The sequence below is a fragment of the Macrosteles quadrilineatus genome, unplaced genomic scaffold (genome assembly GCF_028750875.1).
Source record: "Macrosteles quadrilineatus isolate MER2022 unplaced genomic scaffold, UCM_ALF_1.0 Scaffold_9__3_contigs__length_116548681, whole genome shotgun sequence".
Lineage (NCBI taxonomy): Eukaryota > Metazoa > Arthropoda > Insecta > Hemiptera > Cicadellidae > Macrosteles > Macrosteles quadrilineatus.
Window position 1 is genome coordinate 13378537 of NW_026542602.1, and position 18900 is coordinate 13397436.

An 18900-nucleotide genomic window follows, 5' to 3' on the forward strand; every position below is an offset into this window, starting at 1 on the left:
TTTACTGCATGTAATACATTAGTGCATACAAATTGTGTAAAATAATTTGTCACACTTACTTTGACAAAGAAATGGTATAAAACTGCCATTTTGGAGACCCCAGGTCCGCCCCCCCTTGTTTGTAACCAATTTATCAAACTTCTATGTTGGTTTTCTGGTAATCTGGCTCTCTGTGTACTACTCTAACTCTTGATCTTGGTTTACCCTAGTAAAATTGACTGATTTTGGAGTAAAGTTGGATATCAACTTACCTCATCTTCTTCGATGCTGTTCATTCTTCAGCCTGAAAAGTATTCAATTAACTTAATTTAAAATGTATGGAATATAAAGCAAAATTTAAAACATAATACTGTAAGTAAAATAAGCTTAAGGTCAAGGCAAGTAAAGTAAGGTTTAAGCCTTATTGAGTTAATGGCCACAAATTTACTGGATTTTTCAAAACCGGGACTCTTTTGAGTCCCAAGATGCCTCTTTGGAACACTTGGACATGGACAGTAAAATCAGTGACTCTAGCCTATGACAGCAACACTAGGCCCTACTGCAGACCCTTCCATGTACCGGTACACTAAAAAATTGGCCTAAGGTATTCTCATAGAAAATTAGGTAAATATAGTAGCCTAATAAACTTAATGAATAAATGTGGGACTCATTAATCTTAAACTAGAGGTCGCCCCAGGGTCGAAAACTCTACCAAAATATGTATTGAGCAAACTTCTCTACTTTCACCCAAGGCTATAAATAAAACATGTGATTGGAATTTATTCTGAGCCGTGACATGCCCACCAAGCGTCCCACCAGTGTCACGCCTCAGTGTTTTTTTTATAGTGCGAGTACTGGCTTTGCGCCGGAACTCAGTCGGTTTGGGGCTGGCAGCAGTCCTGCAGACCCCGGGGTATTTTTCCGCTGTCGAGCACATTTTCGCCAGAAGACGTGCGGCTGTCATTGGTTACTGTCAAGATTTGTGTTTAAGGTTATGTCAAATTATTTTTTACCATCCTTTCAGTTTTTCTACTGTGTTGCATACAAACCTAATTTTCAGTAACATGTAGTTAAGTTTCGCCAAGACGTCAGATGAGTAAGTTGATTGATTATTTTGATTTGTTTAGGTTAGAAAGTTTCTGAATTAGTTTTGGCTTTCAGCCACATGTTGAGCAGGCTTTGAGTGGGTTTTGGCTAGTGAAAAACAAGTATTAAGCACCTTCTGTGCATTGGTATTACTTTTAATTACCAATTACTTGTTTTTCAAGGCGCTGGACCCATTTCTGAGGCTGGAATTGTTCAGAGTTCTGATGGGCCTTTGGCCAAGCTTTGTGTGGTCAAACCACAAGTTTTTCTGGTTAGTTTGTAGTTTTCTTTGTCGTCAAGTTTTCAAAGCTTTCCCCGAGACTCTAGGCCAGATATTACCCAAGAAAACTCACTTTGAAACTCTCTTTTGTGCGGGCTATGGTCCGTTTGTTCTGTGTCCCTGTTAATTTATTATTAGGCCTAAGGCCTAGTTTGTGCTCATTTTTGTTTTGTTATTGTGGCCTACAACTTGTTTAATGTAAATTTTGTCCCTTTGTCCCCTGTAAAAGTGTTTTTTTTTGTTATTTGTAATGTAGGCCATGTCACTCAGCCTAATTTTTTTTAGTTAAGTAATGGCGCCTCCTGGGGGCCAAGCTCGGTCATAATTAGTTAGTATTAGTGCTCTTACTTGTCCCCTGCAATTTTCATTAAGTTTGGATAATAAATGACCGAGTTATTTAAGTTTTTGTTTAGCGCAATTCTGTATTCTGAGTGACCGTAGGTAACTGACCCCCTACCTAGCCTCAGGCTAGTTGGTAGGCATGGGTATGTCTTTTAAAAGCTGCGGGCACCTGTGCCACAGCTTTTAAAAGCAATTTGAGCAAATTTGGTTGGTAATAACCGGAGTTATTACCGGTTTTACCTGAAAATGCACCTCCAGCCAAAGAATTTTTAATATTTTGTGTAAACTGTTTTTTGAAGTATTTATTGTAGTATTTATGTAACTGTTTTGTGTTTGATTAATGTGTTTTACCCTTCTGGACCAGATAATTTATATTTTTTATTGTCAACTTCAATTTTTATGAAAAATGTCTGTAAGAATGTGTTGTTAAAGTTTGTAAAATTTAAAAGCCTATTTATTGTTATGTTTTAGAGCTTTATTGAACTGAATTAATAATTTTCTAGTCATTTTCTCATTATAACTCTTAAGGACTGTTTTGAATAAAGGAAAGCCTATTAAAAGAAAAATATTTTAAATAAAAATCTCATTTGTAATAGTTTTGGTCAGTGAACGAGTGGTGCGGAAATTGTTTTTTGGAATTATTTCTTGAAAAGCTTGGTAGGCCTAATGTTATGAAGTTTATATGGACTTTTATTAGTTAGGCCTGGAATGTGTTCAAAGGGTCCCGGATGGGAGGTTTGGTTCTGCTGATGTCGTCCTCGGAGAGGGTCGCCTGGGGGAACTCTCCACCTTCCACCCCCTTGAGCTGCCAACTGCCCTGTTTCTCCGGGGACTTTTAAGCCACCATCCGCCTTCAACCACCACCGCCTACCACCACCAAGTGCCGCAAGTTTGTTTGAATTAGCCTATAAACATTTTTGAAGGACTTGATATTTAGAGGGGCCCCCAAATTATTCATGACTTGTTATTTATTTTTAAGCTAATCGTTATTTATTAATTTTGAAAGTTAATTATTTATTGTTAATCTATTTAAAGTTTAAAACTGATCAGTTACCATCCTTTTACAGTTACCACTTTTAATTATTTATTTGTTAGGCCTAATTTTGTTACTGGTACCAGTTCTTGTAAGTTCAGAAGGGTAGGCTAAATTCCTTTTCATTAAAATTTTTGATTAAGTTTTTTAAGAGATTTGAGAAATTCTTTGGATGGTTACATTGTTTGATTGTTGATTGTTATTTTGTTGAATTTTTGAGATTAATTATAGGCTTTGTTGACAACTGTTTGTTTTTTGATATTCACCCACGGCCTTTCATTTTGTTAGGGATGTGGGGCGGCCACTCGCACTGTCACTATGGGGGGGCATGCTTCCAAAAGTTGTTCGTCTGGGGGCGGTGCGAGGGGTCGGCTCAGATGGTAGCAGAGCGTGGTTTTTTGGTTGCGTCCTGGGTGCCTTGTCGTGAAACTTCGGTTTCACGACTTGGATACTTAGAGATCCGATCACTGTCCACGTTCTGATTTGTTTTGAAGGGCCGTGGATGGATTTGATTTTTGGGTGATTCTGGTCTGGCAGTCTTAGGAATTTTTTGAAGAAATGTTGTCGTGTTGGGGTAAGCACACTGTTGTAGTTTTTATTAGGAGCTCGCCCTTGGCCGAGTCACCGGGTGGAATCTGGTTAATGACTTGCATCCTTTGGGAGCAAGAGTGTCAAAAGCATGGCCAATCCAAAAATTGAAACTGTGTGTGTGTTTACCTCATCACACAAATGTTAGGTGTTGTTGTTTATTGTATGTATGTATGTGTGTATGTGGTGAGTGTAAGCCCGTGTTTTTGTTTTGGTGGCTAAGGCGGTGTGTATGGGCAGGTTCTTCTGTTTGGGACCTCATCTGACTGTAGGCATTTCAGTCCAGAGCCTTTAGTTAGTTAAGTTTGTGAATTGTTCGTTGTAAAAAAAAAAAAAAAAAAAAAAAAAATTTTTGTGTGTTTTGTAGGTAGGTCGACTGACTGAGAGCAAAATGGGTTTGTTTGCTCCACTGCCCAATCCCATTGCTGGGGTTTTGAGCGACATTCGCCCGGTTGATGGTTTAGAGGTAGAAACTTTGTTGGAGTTTTTGGGAAAGGTGTTGCACCTGAAGGAGTTCCCAGGCATGGAGGACTCAGTAGTGTTGGAACTGCTGGTTCCACTCTGCCTGAGACCTCTTGGTGACAAATTGTTAGATTGTTTGAAACGGGGAGCAAATTTTGAAATTTTTCACAGTGAAGTGCTTGAGCTCTTTGTCCCCTTCAGGGTCATGGAGAGATTGAAAGTTGAGAGGGTGTTTCGTCCTCAAAAATTTGATGAAACTCTCAGTCAGTATGTGGGTGACATTTGTGGCGTGTGGCGTGTCCTACGGCTGGGCATCCCTGAAAACCAACTGGTGGACATTGTCTTGCAGGGGTTGAAGCCTGAGGAGCGGTCCAGACTGATTTTTGCTCCAAAGCCTTCTTCTTTTGCAGACCTGGATAGGTTGGTCATCCTTTCACGGAGCGTTCAAGACGCTGATTGTCAGAGGGAGCATGTTTCGGGGCATCTTCCCCGGACTGGTCCCCATCCCGCTGTAGCATCCGTGTGTCGAGGTCCTGAAACACCGCAGAGACAGAGGCATCCTATTGTTTGCTTTCGTTGTGGTCAACCAGGTCACATGAGACGAGAGTGTCGTCAGAGGGTTAATCTTGGGACTTTGTCCAAAAACCTGAGTAGCTCACAAGGGGAAAGTTTGCCTAAACCGCCCTGTGAGAAAGCTGTTTTGGAGAAAGTCAGCAGGAATTTGGTTTCTCTGAGTACTGCCCCTTCTGGGAGTGCTGGTTTTGGGGATCCTCTGTCGCGGGGAATGAGGGAGCTTGCATGCATGGGAGTGAAAGCGGCGCGCTCAACTTGCCCACGACTCAACATCTTCTTAGGTAAAACGGTGCAGAAGGCCCTTGTGGATTCTGGGTCAGCCCGTTGTCTCATTTCCCTTTCCCTGTTTGAAAACCTAAAATCTTCTGGGCTAATCAAGCAAGTTGAGCGAAGTACCCACATCTGCTGGACTGCATCGAAATCCCCACTTCCAATCATCTATGAAGCCCGTTTGAAATTCAAAATTGAACATTTTTCTTGGGTGTGGAGTTTTTGGGTAGCCAAGGACCTTTGCATACCTGTCATTTTGGGAGCGGATTTCATCAAGCATTGTGGCCTGATTTTGGATTTAGGCAGAGGCCAGTGCTTCTTTCGTTTCGCAAGACGGGTGCTCATTCCTTTTGCGGATGAAATTGTGGATGGTGCAGCTGTGGTCGAGCCTGAGACACCCAGCAAACCAAAGGTTGATCCATTAGGGCATCTGACTCCTGGTGAGGCTGAAGCTATCAGAACATTGTGTTCTCGTTTTCCTGAGGTGCTGACGCCAAAGCTTGGAGTCACCAATCTTTTGGAGTACGAAATCCGTTTGACTGACACCCGTCCAGTTCGTTCCCATCCTTACAAGCTTGCTCCACCCAAAATGGAAACACTCCGTGGAATCATCAATGAGCTTCTTGAAAATGGGGTAATTGAGCCTTCTCGCTCAAGTTACGCTAGTCCAGCTTTTCTAGTTCCAAAGCCAAATGGCAAGTCTCGAATGGTTCTAGATTATCGCAAGTTGAATGCTCAGATTGAAATTGACTCTGTCCCTCTCCCTGATTTGCACTCTGCGTTCGATTGGTTCGGTAAGGCCAAGTATTTTTCCGTCTTTGATTTGAACCAGGCTTACCATCAGATTCCTTTGAAACCTGAATCTCGACCTCTCACTGCCTTCTGTGTTCCGTGGAACTTGTACCAGTTCACACGTGTACCCATGGGCCTAGCTGTGGGGGCCCAGACCCTCACCAGACTTCTGGACTCCATCTTTCATGACGTCAAGTTCAAATTTGTGTTCAACTATCTTGACGATCTTTTGGTGTACAGTGAGAGCTTTGAAGACCATCTGGTTCATCTTGAGGAAGTCATGAATAGGTTGCTTAGGGCTGGCCTTACCGTAAATCCCGAGAAAGTTAGTTTTGCTCAGGCTGAGATTTCTTTCCTAGGTCATCTAGTATCTTCTCGAGGTGTCTGTATCGATCCGGCTAGAACCCAGGGTATCAGGGATTTTCCTCCTCCCCGAGATGTCAAAGGCATTGCCCGTTTCATTGGCATGGTGGGTTTCTACCGGCGCTTCATCCCCAATGTGGCTGAGTTGGCGTCTCCTCTCAATGAGCTTCGGAAGAAGGGCGCCAAGTTTGTTTGGGGTGAAGCACAACAGATGTCTTTTGATCTTCTGAAAGAAGCTATCATGCAACCTCCAGTTTTGGCGATGCCAGATTTCAGTCGAAAGTTTGTTTTGCAAACCGATGCTTCCTCCGTCGCAATTGCGGCTGTGTTGTCTCAAGAGGTAGATGGTGTTAGGCAGCCAATTGCGTATGCCTCACGCACTTTGAACCCATGCGAAAAGAAAAGCTCTTCTGTGTATGAGTTAGAGTGTTTGGCTGTCGTGTTTGGAGTGAATAAGTTCAGACGTTTTTTGGAACACAAAGAGTTTTTGCTGGAAACCGACAACCAAGCGCTCTCGTGGCTCCTTGCACATCCTCGCCAGCTTGGGAAAATTGGTCGTTGGGTGGTCCAAATATCTTCCCTCAAATTCCAAGTGCAACATGTTCGAGGCACGCAGAATGTGATTGCTGACACTTTATCAAGGATGTATCACTCACCTGACGACCAACCTTCTGATCAGGAGGAGCACACTGGGTGTGCCGTGCTCCTGGAGTTTCCTCTTGCCTTTTCTGAGTTCATCCCACATCAGCTAAAAGATCCCGAGCTGGCTAAAATCATTGGTGAGCTTCAAAATGGGGGAGCCCACCCCCCATATTTTCTGTCCCAGGGTGCCCTTTGTTGTCGAGACCGACAGCGGGGTAAACCCAAGGTTGTGCTGCCTAGTCTTCTTGTACCCATGGTCTTTGCGTACTTTCACTCTTCCCCTGTGGGTGGGCACTTAGGGATTCACAAGACCATTGCGAAGGTTAGGGACATGTTCATCTGGAAGGGTATGGACAGGGACATTGCGGCACGAGTACGTTCTTGTCAAACATGCTCGCTAAGCAAGCCTGCTCAGAATACCAAGTATGGGTTGTTGTCATCTGAGGTGGCGGAGAGACCTTTGGAGAAGGTTTTCATAGACTATGTAGGGCCTCTCCCACGTAGCAAGTCAGGAAACAAATTCTTGCTTGTTTGTGTGGATGCCTTCTCCAAGTTTTGTTGGCTTTTTCCTTTGAGGAACGCCACTGCACAGCTCACCGTGCAGGCACTTCGTACCCATTTGTTCCAACACTTTGGAATACCCGCCACCATTGTTTCCGACAACGGAACTCAGTTCGTGTCTCACCTTTTCAAAAGAATGTGCTTTGGGCACGGTATCCGCCATGTGACCACTTCTCCTTACTATCCACAGCCTTCCCATGCTGAGAGGTTCAACAGAAATCTTCGATCCGCTCTCATAGCTTTTCATGCTGACAAGCAGACCACCTGGGATCAGGAACTTCCTTGGATTCAATTTGCTTTCAATACTGCACACCATGAGAGTCACAAGGCGGTCCCTTTTGAGCTGTTGTTGGGCTATCCACCCAATAATCCTTTGGCAAATGTGTGGAAAATTGGCGACTTTCTGCCACCCCCTGGTGCAGCCAATGTCAAGGCAACTTGGCAGGCGGCTAGGAGGAACTTGATCCGAGCTAGGGAATTGGTACGGAGGAAGCACAATCGAGGTCGGTTGGACAATCCTTTCCAGGTGGGGGATTTGGTTTTCTGCAAGGCTCATCCGGTCAGTTCGGCCGTGGACAAGAGAGCCGCAAAGTTGTCTCATCGGTGGTCAGGTCCCCACCGAATCTTGAAGTTCTTGACTCCTGTCTCCGTGCGGCTGGGAAATCCGCAGACTGGAGAAGTTTTCCGGAGGGCTCACATTTCTCATCTGAAGCCTTTCCGGGGAACAATTCCGTAGGTCATCTTTCATTACTCTTGTGTCTGAGTGGGAAGTGCACTGGGCCAGAGAGCTTGATCACCTCTTCTGTCCCTTGTGCGCTGCTGAAGATTTTTCCCTAGTAAATTTACCAGCACTGGCCAGTGCAAACCCTGGGGGTGAGTAGTCCCTCCAGTTGAAAGACTTTTGGCGTTCCCCACTTCAGACACTTGAGTTGATCTGTGGTGTTGAGATCTTCTAGAATTGGGAGAGGTTGTTTTCTTTTTTTTTGGAGAGGAAGTCCTCCTTTGGGGGGGGAGGTTGAGCCGTGACATGCCCACCAAGCGTCCCACCAGTGTCACGCCTCAGTGTTTTTTTTATAGTGCGAGTACTGGCTTTGCGCCGGAACTCAGTCGGTTTGGGGCTGGCAGCAGTCCTGCAGACCCCGGGGTATTTTTCCGCTGTCGAGCACATTTTCGCCAGAAGACGTGCGGCTGTCATTGGTTACTGTCAAGATTTGTGTTTAAGGTTATGTCAAATTATTTTTTACCATCCTTTCAGTTTTTCTACTGTGTTGCATACAAACCTAATTTTCAGTAACATGTAGTTAAGTTTCGCCAAGACGTCAGATGAGTAAGTTGATTGATTATTTTGATTTGTTTAGGTTAGAAAGTTTCTGAATTAGTTTTGGCTTTCAGCCACATGTTGAGCAGGCTTTGAGTGGGTTTTGGCTAGTGAAAAACAAGTATTAAGCACCTTCTGTGCATTGGTATTACTTTTAATTACCAATTACTTGTTTTTCAAGGCGCTGGACCCATTTCTGAGGCTGGAATTGTTCAGAGTTCTGATGGGCCTTTGGCCAAGCTTTGTGTGGTCAAACCACAAGTTTTTCTGGTTAGTTTGTAGTTTTCTTTGTCGTCAAGTTTTCAAAGCTTTCCCCGAGACTCTAGGCCAGATATTACCCAAGAAAACTCACTTTGAAACTCTCTTTTGTGCGGGCTATGGTCCGTTTGTTCTGTGTCCCTGTTAATTTATTATTAGGCCTAAGGCCTAGTTTGTGCTCATTTTTGTTTTGTTATTGTGGCCTACAACTTGTTTAATGTAAATTTTGTCCCTTTGTCCCCTGTAAAAGTGTTTTTTTTGTTATTTGTAATGTAGGCCATGTCACTCAGCCTAATTTTTTTTAGTTAAGTAATGGCGCCTCCTGGGGGCCAAGCTCGGTCATAATTAGTTAGTATTAGTGCTCTTACTTGTCCCCTGCAATTTTCATTAAGTTTGGATAATAAATGACCGAGTTATTTAAGTTTTTGTTTAGCGCAATTCTGTATTCTGAGTGACCGTAGGTAACTGACCCCCTACCTAGCCTCAGGCTAGTTGGTAGGCATGGGTATGTCTTTTAAAAGCTGCGGGCACCTGTGCCACAGCTTTTAAAAGCAACTTGAGCAAATTTGGTTGGTAATAACCGGAGTTATTACCGGTTTTACCTGAAAATGCACCTCCAGCCAAAGAATTTTTAATATTTTGTGTAAACTGTTTTTTGAAGTATTTATTGTAGTATTTATGTAACTGTTTTGTGTTTGATTAATGTGTTTTACCCTTCTGGACCAGATAATTTATATTTTTTATTGTCAACTTCAATTTTTATGAAAAATGTCTGTAAGAATGTGTTGTTAAAGTTTGTAAAATTTAAAAGCCTATTTATTGTTATGTTTTAGAGCTTTATTGAACTGAATTAATAATTTTCTAGTCATTTTCTCATTATAACTCTTAAGGACTGTTTTGAATAAAGGAAAGCCTATTAAAAGAAAAATATTTTAAATAAAAATCTCATTTGTAATAGTTTTGGTCAGTGAACGAGTGGTGCGGAAATTGTTTTTTGGAATTATTTCTTGAAAAGCTTGGTAGGCCTAATGTTATGAAGTTTATATGGACTTTTATTAGTTAGGCCTGGAATGTGTTCAAAGGGTCCCGGATGGGAGGTTTGGTTCTGCTGATGTCGTCCTCGGAGAGGGTCGCCTGGGGGAACTCTCCACCTTCCACCCCCTTGAGCTGCCAACTGCCCTGTTTCTCCGGGGACTTTTAAGCCACCATCCGCCTTCAACCACCACCGCCTACCACCACCAAGTGCCGCAAGTTTGTTTGAATTAGCCTATAAACATTTTTGAAGGACTTGATATTTAGAGGGGCCCCCAAATTATTCATGACTTGTTATTTATTTTTAAGCTAATCGTTATTTATTAATTTTGAAAGTTAATTATTTATTGTTAATCTATTTAAAGTTTAAAACTGATCAGTTACCATCCTTTTACAGTTACCACTTTTAATTATTTATTTGTTAGGCCTAATTTTGTTACTGGTACCAGTTCTTGTAAGTTCAGAAGGGTAGGCTAAATTCCTTTTCATTAAAATTTTTGATTAAGTTTTTTAAGAGATTTGAGAAATTCTTTGGATGGTTACATTGTTTGATTGTTGATTGTTATTTTGTTGAATTTTTGAGATTAATTATAGGCTTTGTTGACAACTGTTTGTTTTTTGATATTCACCCACGGCCTTTCATTTTGTTAGGGATGTGGGGCGGCCACTCGCACTGTCACTATGGGGGGACATGCTTCCAAAAGTTGTTCGTCTGGGGGCGGTGCGAGGGGTCGGCTCAATTCCATTTGTTTTGATTTTCTGTTTAGCCTATATTTTGTCACCAATGGCGGCGATTGGGCTTTGAGTGGTGGGGGGGGGGGGGCGAAATCTAGATTTATTGTTGACATAATTCTATTTTATAATTTTGATAAATATTCCTTGTGATAAATATAATTTTGATAAATATTCCTGGCCCCCCCTAAACGCCGCCTCTGTTTGTCACCAGCATGGCAACCCGTTAAAAGGCCCATGTTAATCAAGTTTAAGTAAGTTTTAATTCAGTAAATATTTCCGAGGCCCAACTCACCTAAAACGTCTTAGGCCTAAGTTATAAGACGTTTTCAAACTGTTCCTAGACACCAACACTACAACTTTCTTAAATGACTTGTTTGTCGCCGAGGCTTCCTTTGACTCTACAATCGTATATAGGCTAATATCAGCAATAACCTCTACCATGGTGGAAATTTTGGGGTTTGGGTGAGGGAAAAACAAGCTTAACCCTCCAAAGGTCCATAGTTTAGGCCTTAATGTCCACCTATTTTTGGCCCCTTTGCAAGGTTTTATTAAAACGGATCTGAGAAGCTTAAAACAATGTTAATTCTAATGTTCTATATACCATTTTGTTTGGAAAATCATGGGCTTCAATATTATATATAAAACATAAGGAACATTTTTTCAAAAAAAAATTTTTAGGTAAAAAAAAATATAATTTCGAAAATTTTCAAAAAAAAAATAAGTTTGCGCTCAATGAAACTGTATAAATTATAGGCCTATAAATATTTGAAAATAGCCACTTTGTTCTAAATTTAATGAGGATTACAAATATATAATCATATAGCGAGGTAAGTTATCAAATAAATAAGTTATGAGCGAAAAACGGATTTCAGTACATAGCGGGGGGGCGATGTCTACTTGTACCGGCGTCTAGTTGTACCTCCTGCATTTTGGTGACAGGCGTCTAGTTGTACCTCCTCCAAAGCTGTAGGTACAACTTGACGATGGTGCGGACGTCTAGTTGTACCTACGTCTATCTGTCTCTGCGTCTAGTTGTACCTCTTAAAAATCTATAGGTATAACTAGTCGGGTACGTCACCGTCTACTTGTACCTCATACGTCTGCGTCTACTTGTACCTACGACTACTTGTACCTACGACTACTTGTACCTACGACTACTTGTACCTACGACTACTTGTACCTACGACTAGTTGTACCTACGCCTACTTGTACCTACGTCTAGTTGTACCTACGGCTAGTTGTATCTCCCCTTCAACTTATCACCAGTTTAAGGGATTTATTTTATTTCTTTAAAAATCATACAATCTTACAACAATTTTTTATAAACAACTTGCTACAAAAGCCAGGAAAATTTGGCTTGTCTGCAGCTCATTGAGAAACCCCTGTTCTTGATAACAATGTAGTTGTGTCCCTTGATCAGTCCTTATCCATAATTATTACACTTTGGTTTTCCTTATTTCTTGTCAAGATCTGCTATCATTGTTTTTTCCACTTAAACTCTACCTTTTTGTAGAAAACTTACCTTTAACAACAACGTAAAACAATTATTTTAAATAAATAAATTCAGGGTTTACACAAACAAGTAATTGAGTATAATGAAGTATTTTTGTATGGTCACGGAGAATATTACAACAAGTTCAAATTAAAAATGTATATGTTATTCTTATGGACATTACGTAAACTGGCGTAGTTTGGTTGTTGATGCATATACTTTGACAAATTAGTTTATTTCACACTTAACTACTACCTAACTTTTCTCAAAAACACATCTTAATTACCTTCTACGCAAACGTAAATAAAGCTCAGTATTGAAATACCATTGAAATGCCAGTATTGATAATTATAATAGTGGTAGTTAATTGTGTTACAAGACTATGACAAATTGCCAATTATTGAGTCAACTCGGTCCCCACGCACAGGCTTCGCATATGTGGGCCCTGTCGATTTTCAGAAATTACGTTAATTCTGTATCTATTATTCTTTTGTTATGAATTGTTTTTGATTTTATTTATTTGATTTAATTTTACTATGGTATTTTGCCGGACAAACTCCACTTATAGCACGGGTCGAGGTTAATTTAACTACTTAAAACTAATTCATTCAACGATAGTTTGCCGGAAAACTATTTTACTAATATTTGTTTAAAGTTTTACAGAATACACTTACATTTTTTTATACATGATATAGGTACTTACAACAAAACTTCTAAGATAGGAGGACAACAACGTAAACTTAAAGATAGGAGCGAGTGTATGCAATTCCAAGATAGAGTTTAGTATTCACCGATCCTATGATAATTTGAGAGTATATTCCGTACCTAGGGCCGAAAATGGCTTTTTGTCAGCTCGGGATCATTTTTAAGTTCAGACGAAGATGAAATCGGCCCGATTGCTATTTTTCACCAAACTATACAAAACTGAGAAAATATATCAATAATATAGGCAAGCATGTTTCTTTACAACCTTTTTATCAGCTCGTGAACATAGAAAATATCCCCATATCGGTGGAAATGTATTTTCCTGTCGATCTACAGAATGCCTTTATAAATTAAAATAGGCTAAAAAGACATAAACAAGAATTACAAATTTTTAAAAACTAACATGGGTTTAACGGGTTGCTATGCTGGTGACAAAATAACAACTAATTATGAAACTAAAATCAAAACAAATGGAAATTATTCCAATCACATGTATTATTTACAGTGTATGTTAAATAGAGAAGTCTGTACATTGCATAGTTTTTGTCGAGTTTTCAACCGCTGAACCTCAACTTCATTGTACACTTCATTCTTCATTGTTCAATGGGAAATCCATTAAAAACTATAACTATAAGAAACTATAACTATAAGAAGATTTCTTATAACTAAAAGAAATGCACACTAATCAATGCAAATACTTTAAGGTTATGTGAAAAAGTATTTAAAGGAATCAGCAAAAATAGTAATACATAATTGCTAGACAGCGGTCTATTGCAATTCATTAAGGATATACTGCTTGTATATTTAATGATATATATAAATGTTTTAATTAAATAAGCGATTTTCTGTACTAGGGCTGGAAAATTTTAATTACAACTATAGCTGCCATTTCGACCCTGGACAGCAATGCGTAGCTTTCAGCCTCCAATAACGTCTGTAAAACTACTAAAACATCGTAGTGCGGTGAAAAATATTTGCCAATCATACTCAATTGACTCGGAACACTGCAGTTCCGGATTTAATTTTAGGGTATTATTAAAAACTACTCGTGCAGTAATCAATTAAACATGGTAACGAATTGATGGACAGATACAACTAGACTATAAGGACACAAAATACGCTTAGGTACAACTAGTCGTAGGTACAACTAGACGTAGGGACTACTAGACGGAGGGACCACTATTCGTAGGGACTACTAGTCGTAGGGACAACTGGTCGCATCCGTACAAGCTAGGTGATACTACTTGTCGGTGGGTTACACGTCTAGTTGTACCTACGTCTACTTGTACCTACGTCTAGTTGTACCTCCTAAAAATCTGCAGGTACAACTAGTCGGGTGTGCCACCGTCTACTTGTACCTACGTCTAGTTGTACCTACGACTAGTTGTCCCTAGGCCTCGAGGTACAAGTAGACGTAGGTACAACTAGACGGAGGGACAACGAGACGCGGTCCCCATAGCGTTTAGCTAAGAATGCATAGCCTAACCATAGCTAGGAATCTGGCTGATAATTTACATCAATATCACTACCTACATCTTCAGGATCATCAACCAGCACTTCAAAACCACTTAAATCTTCTTATAATGCACCACGTATATCACTACTTTTGATTTTTAACACTAAAACAATGATAAACATAATAAAACACATCAGTCATCGGTCCGAGGTTAAGTAACCTGTTTACTAATATGCACGTCAGCTGTCTGCTAACAATTACGATCGGCTCAGAGAACAAACAGCGCTTAGAGACAGACCTTTAGAAAGCTTAGAATCTAATGAAAAGAACGATACCTAACTCGATCCAGTTCAATCCGATTCAGTCAGTCATAGAGCCTTCGCCGTAAACGATGTTTGTGCGTCTTAAACTAGACGCGTGACCCTACACAAAGTGTGTTGTGCGTCTATTTTTTGACGCGTGACCCTCGGAGGGTTAAACATAAGTGACAGGTCAGTTCCTTTTCTTGACGCCACATCTAGATTACTAGACACCTCGCATAGCCAAACCTAACCTAACCTAACCGTAATCTGGGTGTGGTGTTTAGTAATCTAGGTAATGGTGTCTAGTAATCTAGGTGAGGTGACGTAGGAGGTGCCTAGTATAAATTAATCAATGCCATCACATTAACGCAAGTTTTAGGGGCTGTAGCAGAGATGTCTGAGGGAAAACTTGCTTAAAATTGTGTTAAAGCAGTGCCATTACTAGACACCACACCTAGATTAGGTACTAAGACACCTCGCGTAGCCTAGCCTAACCATAATCTGGGTGTGGTGTCTAGTAATTTAGGTAATGGTGTCTAGTAATCTTGACAAGGTGTCTAGTAAAGAAATCTGCCCTATCACGGTGCGTGTAAGTGAGTTTTTCAGGCGTAGTGTCTAGTCTTCACGCCTCGACTAGCGTGGTGTCTAAGTTACAGGAAGCCTTGGTGACAAAAGTCATTTGAGAAAGTTGTAGGCCTAGTGTTGGTGTCTAGGAACAGTTAAAAAAAGTCTTTTAAGTGGTAGAACATTTTAGGTGAGTTGGGCGTCAGAAATAGTATAAGCCCCTTTAAACACTAGGCCTAATTTGAAAATAAGTTAATGAACCCTGCTTAGAAACACACAAACCGAAACCCTGGTCCTGTGAGACTCCGCTTTAAAATATGTTAACGCTGGGCTTCTTAGACGGGCATGTTATGAACAGACAACCTGTCAAGGTCACGGCACCCACCAAAATGAACAAAAAATACCTATTAACAGGTAGGGGAGGAAAAGGTGGGAAGGTAAGTTATATTGGGGGAATGGAATCCCGCAAGTGGTAATTATTCCGTATAACTTACGTGCCTCCAAACGAATTTATAATTTTGATATCTTACTTTATAGTTTTTTACCTCCTGAATCCAAATATACCATTATTTTTCACAGCTGATGAATATTTCTCAAGATATCGCCGTAATAATATACAACATTACAATAAACAAGGTGGGTAGGATGGATGACATTTACAAGTGGAATGAACTATGGGTTAAGTAAACCAACCAGCTGATTGTTTTCAATCATAGTCAAGCAAATGGAAGTGACAACTTTAATTAGCTAGGCCTAACTCTGATTCTGCAATATGAAAATCACCTGATTAAGTTGCACTTTTCACTTTCTAAGACCAATAAGTTAATAATGAATTATTGTTGCTTCAGCTCAGTGGTTGAAAATGCCTGCCTTTTCTATTTATTTGTAATAGTCATACCAGCGAACACATTATTATTATTATGTGCTCGCTGAGTCATACAGATGATATGAATGTAATAAATTTTAAGTAAACAATTTTACCAACATGTGTTTTTGAAAACTCCCGTGGGCCTGTCAGACCGGGGTTTGATATAAGTGTTAATTCATTTTGTGTTGCTATTTAACTTATGACTCTATTTTAATTTAGACCTAACTTATAACTTAAAGGGGTTCTGCACATCTACAGGCAAATATATTTCTAACAGTAGCATTTCGGCTACAGTTTCTTAACTGGGCTATGCTAATATTGATTGAAACTATCGATTCGATTAGTAAACCTTCATGCGATTTTTTCACCATCAGCAAGTTTGGTTGGTTAGGTTAGGTTATGATAGTTTTATTTTAAAATAGATATATTTAAAAATATCGATTATTAATCAATATTTTCAATTCGATAGTTTCAATCAATATTAGCATAGCCCAGTTAAGAAACTGTACCCGAACCTGGGATGCAGACAAGCTGAGAAAGAATAAACATGCTTGACTAATAAGATAATGGAAAAATTGATTAGGCTACTTACCTTTGGAGTAACTTGTCGGCCTAGGAGTAATAATCACCAGTAACAACAACAACTAACAATGAAGGGCTATTAAAGGTTTAGTGTATCTTAGTGTGTGAGTGTGTCACAAGATTCTTGGGTAAAATTCACATTAAAGAAGGCTATTTTTTTAACAATAACTTAGCCTATATGACATGTTCAAAGAATATATTAAGCTAATGTTGAATGTTACAAATAATAAACCCTAGGTCTATCCTTCCAAAACCAGGCCTATCACAACAAGAACAAACTAAATGTACTGCCTGTCAACTGTAAAGTTTCATTCTACATTCTAATTTTAAATTGCCATTTATACTAATAACTTGTATCTAGCTATCTTAGAATACATGTTTGTATTGAATAATTAATTATTTGTAAGTGACTTTGTTGACTTTTAAGTCTGTCTGTCGTCGTCTGTATGTGTATACCCTATCTCATCTCTCTATGACCGACCAGTGTTGCCACACAGCTCCGGAAGAAATCCGTCCTCACAAGCATAAAAATCCCGCTTTTTCCTCTCTAATCCGCGCACAATACGTTTAAAATACGTGCACAATCCGCGCACTCTGTAAATTAACCTGAGTCTAAAGCCCCCCATACACGGGCGATCCGGGGCGATCATGTTCGCGAGCATGCTCGTGACGGTGTTGGCGACGAACATGCTCGCCCGTGTGTGGGATCCGTCGCGGCGAGCATGTTTGGCTCGGCGCTCGGCTCGTCGGACTTGACGAGCCCGAAAACGAACATGCTCACGAACATTCTCGCCCGTCTGTGGGGACGACCAATATATTCGAGAGCATGTTCGTCGCTGCAACTTGGGTAGAGATAGGCTAAATGATTCCATCGATGTAGCCGCTACTATAATTCAAGTTACACTCGTGGACTCAGTACAAGTAACCGTTCCGATTCCAAACGATTACTTCGTTACCGCCATTACAAAGTAGCCGCAATAGACAGGTTGCACTTGTAATCATCATGGTGTTGATACTCTGATGCATGGTGGAAGGAAAAAACATAGGTGTGCTATTCCCACATATTCTGACGTCACTCGGATTGCAAACAAAAGATCATCTGATTATAACTGTCAAATCAGTATATGTATTTGTTTTGATTTGGCTGTTATTGTTTTTATTATTATGAAAACAATAACAATCAAATAAAAACAAATACATACTAAATTTGACAGTTACAATCAGATGATCTTTTGTTTGCAATCCGAGTGACGTCAGAATATGTGGGAATAGCACACCTATGTTTTTTCCTTCCACCATGACTCTGATGTATTCCAGTTACAGTAATAGATTTAGAATCAATGTTTACAGAAGCTAAATAAATATTTATTTGGGATTGTAACGCAATAAATAGAAATTTAAATGAGTTTCCAAAATAGAGGGTTATTCAATTACAATTTGTATTATTACAGTATTACAGAAATGTGTACAATCAATTCTGTAGTAATTTGTCACAATTAAAAATTCTAAGAAAGGCTGGAATAAGTAGAACTACGAGAAATGTTATTGCACAAAGATGGAATTTTAACCAACATAATTTTCAAACCATAGCGGATGAATTTAATCCGATAACCTAAGGCCTGGCACACACGGTCGATTTTTAGATCGGCTATGATTACAAAATCGGCCAAAAATAAATCGCCCCTGATTTATGTCAAAGAAATAATGCGTATGTTGAAAAAATACTAAATGCTGTAATTGCAGCAAAAAAGCAGGAGTATGCTAAATACACACAACTTGACTGTCACAGAGCACAAGAGAAGCAAGAATAGGCCTAGGAACCGCTACCGAGCGACGAGCATGTTCGCGAACATGTTCGCGAGCATGCTCGTCCGTCTCTTGAAAACGACAAGCATGTTCGCGAGCATGCTCGTCCGTCTGTTGGCAACGCCGAGCATGTTCGCGAGCATGTTCACCAACTTGCTCGCGAACATGCTCGCCCGTGTATGGGGGGCTTAATAATATAGTGCTAGAAAACAAGTTTTCCAATAATTTGTTCACCTATAACGAAATGTAATACTCAAAATATGTTACAGGATGTTTTACACTTACCGTATGTGTGCTTTCAATATGGATTGAACAGATACAAAAAAGTATTCAGTGAAAAAAATTAAAATATAATGCTATTGCATTAATATGAAAATTTAATAAATTACATATTCAATTAAACTAAACTTATTTTTTTGGATCCATTCAATCAATATTGAAAGCACATATACGGTAAGTGTAAACCTCCTGTAACATATTTTGAGTTTACATTTCGTTATAGGTGAGGAATAGTTATTTGTGCAACTAGTGAGAAAAGTGAGCAATTGACTCACTCGAGAGAAATCCTCACTCGGAATGGTTTCTCGAGTGAGGCAATTGCACTTTGAACTCGAGTTGCACATTATACTTTTCCTACAGTTACCTAACAATGTACATGTTCTCTCACTGATTTGAGAAAGCAAAGTGGCCAATTCGCTCATCAGTGAGACAATGTTAACATTGTCTCACTCTAATTACTTTGTCTCACTCCAGATTTGCAACGTGAAGGCACGGAATAGTGAGCGCGTAACATGCAGGCAACGTCGTATGC

General features: G+C 40.0%; 1 protein-coding gene across 1 annotated transcript in view; it reads right to left on the reverse strand.

The window, feature by feature from the left end:
- Positions 1 to 16694, reverse strand: part of LOC129001978 (zinc finger protein 43-like) — a 31026-nt gene extending 14332 nt beyond the window's left edge. Inside the window, exons 1-2 of the mRNA XM_054429447.1 lie at positions 16294 to 16694; positions 252 to 283 (exon numbers count right to left, since the gene is read on the reverse strand). Coding sequence (XP_054285422.1) covers positions 252 to 275 — 24 coding nt within the window. The 5' untranslated portion in view covers positions 276 to 283; positions 16294 to 16694. The remainder of the gene's footprint in view (positions 1 to 251; positions 284 to 16293) is intronic.
- Positions 16695 to 18900: the final 2206 nt, after the last annotated feature.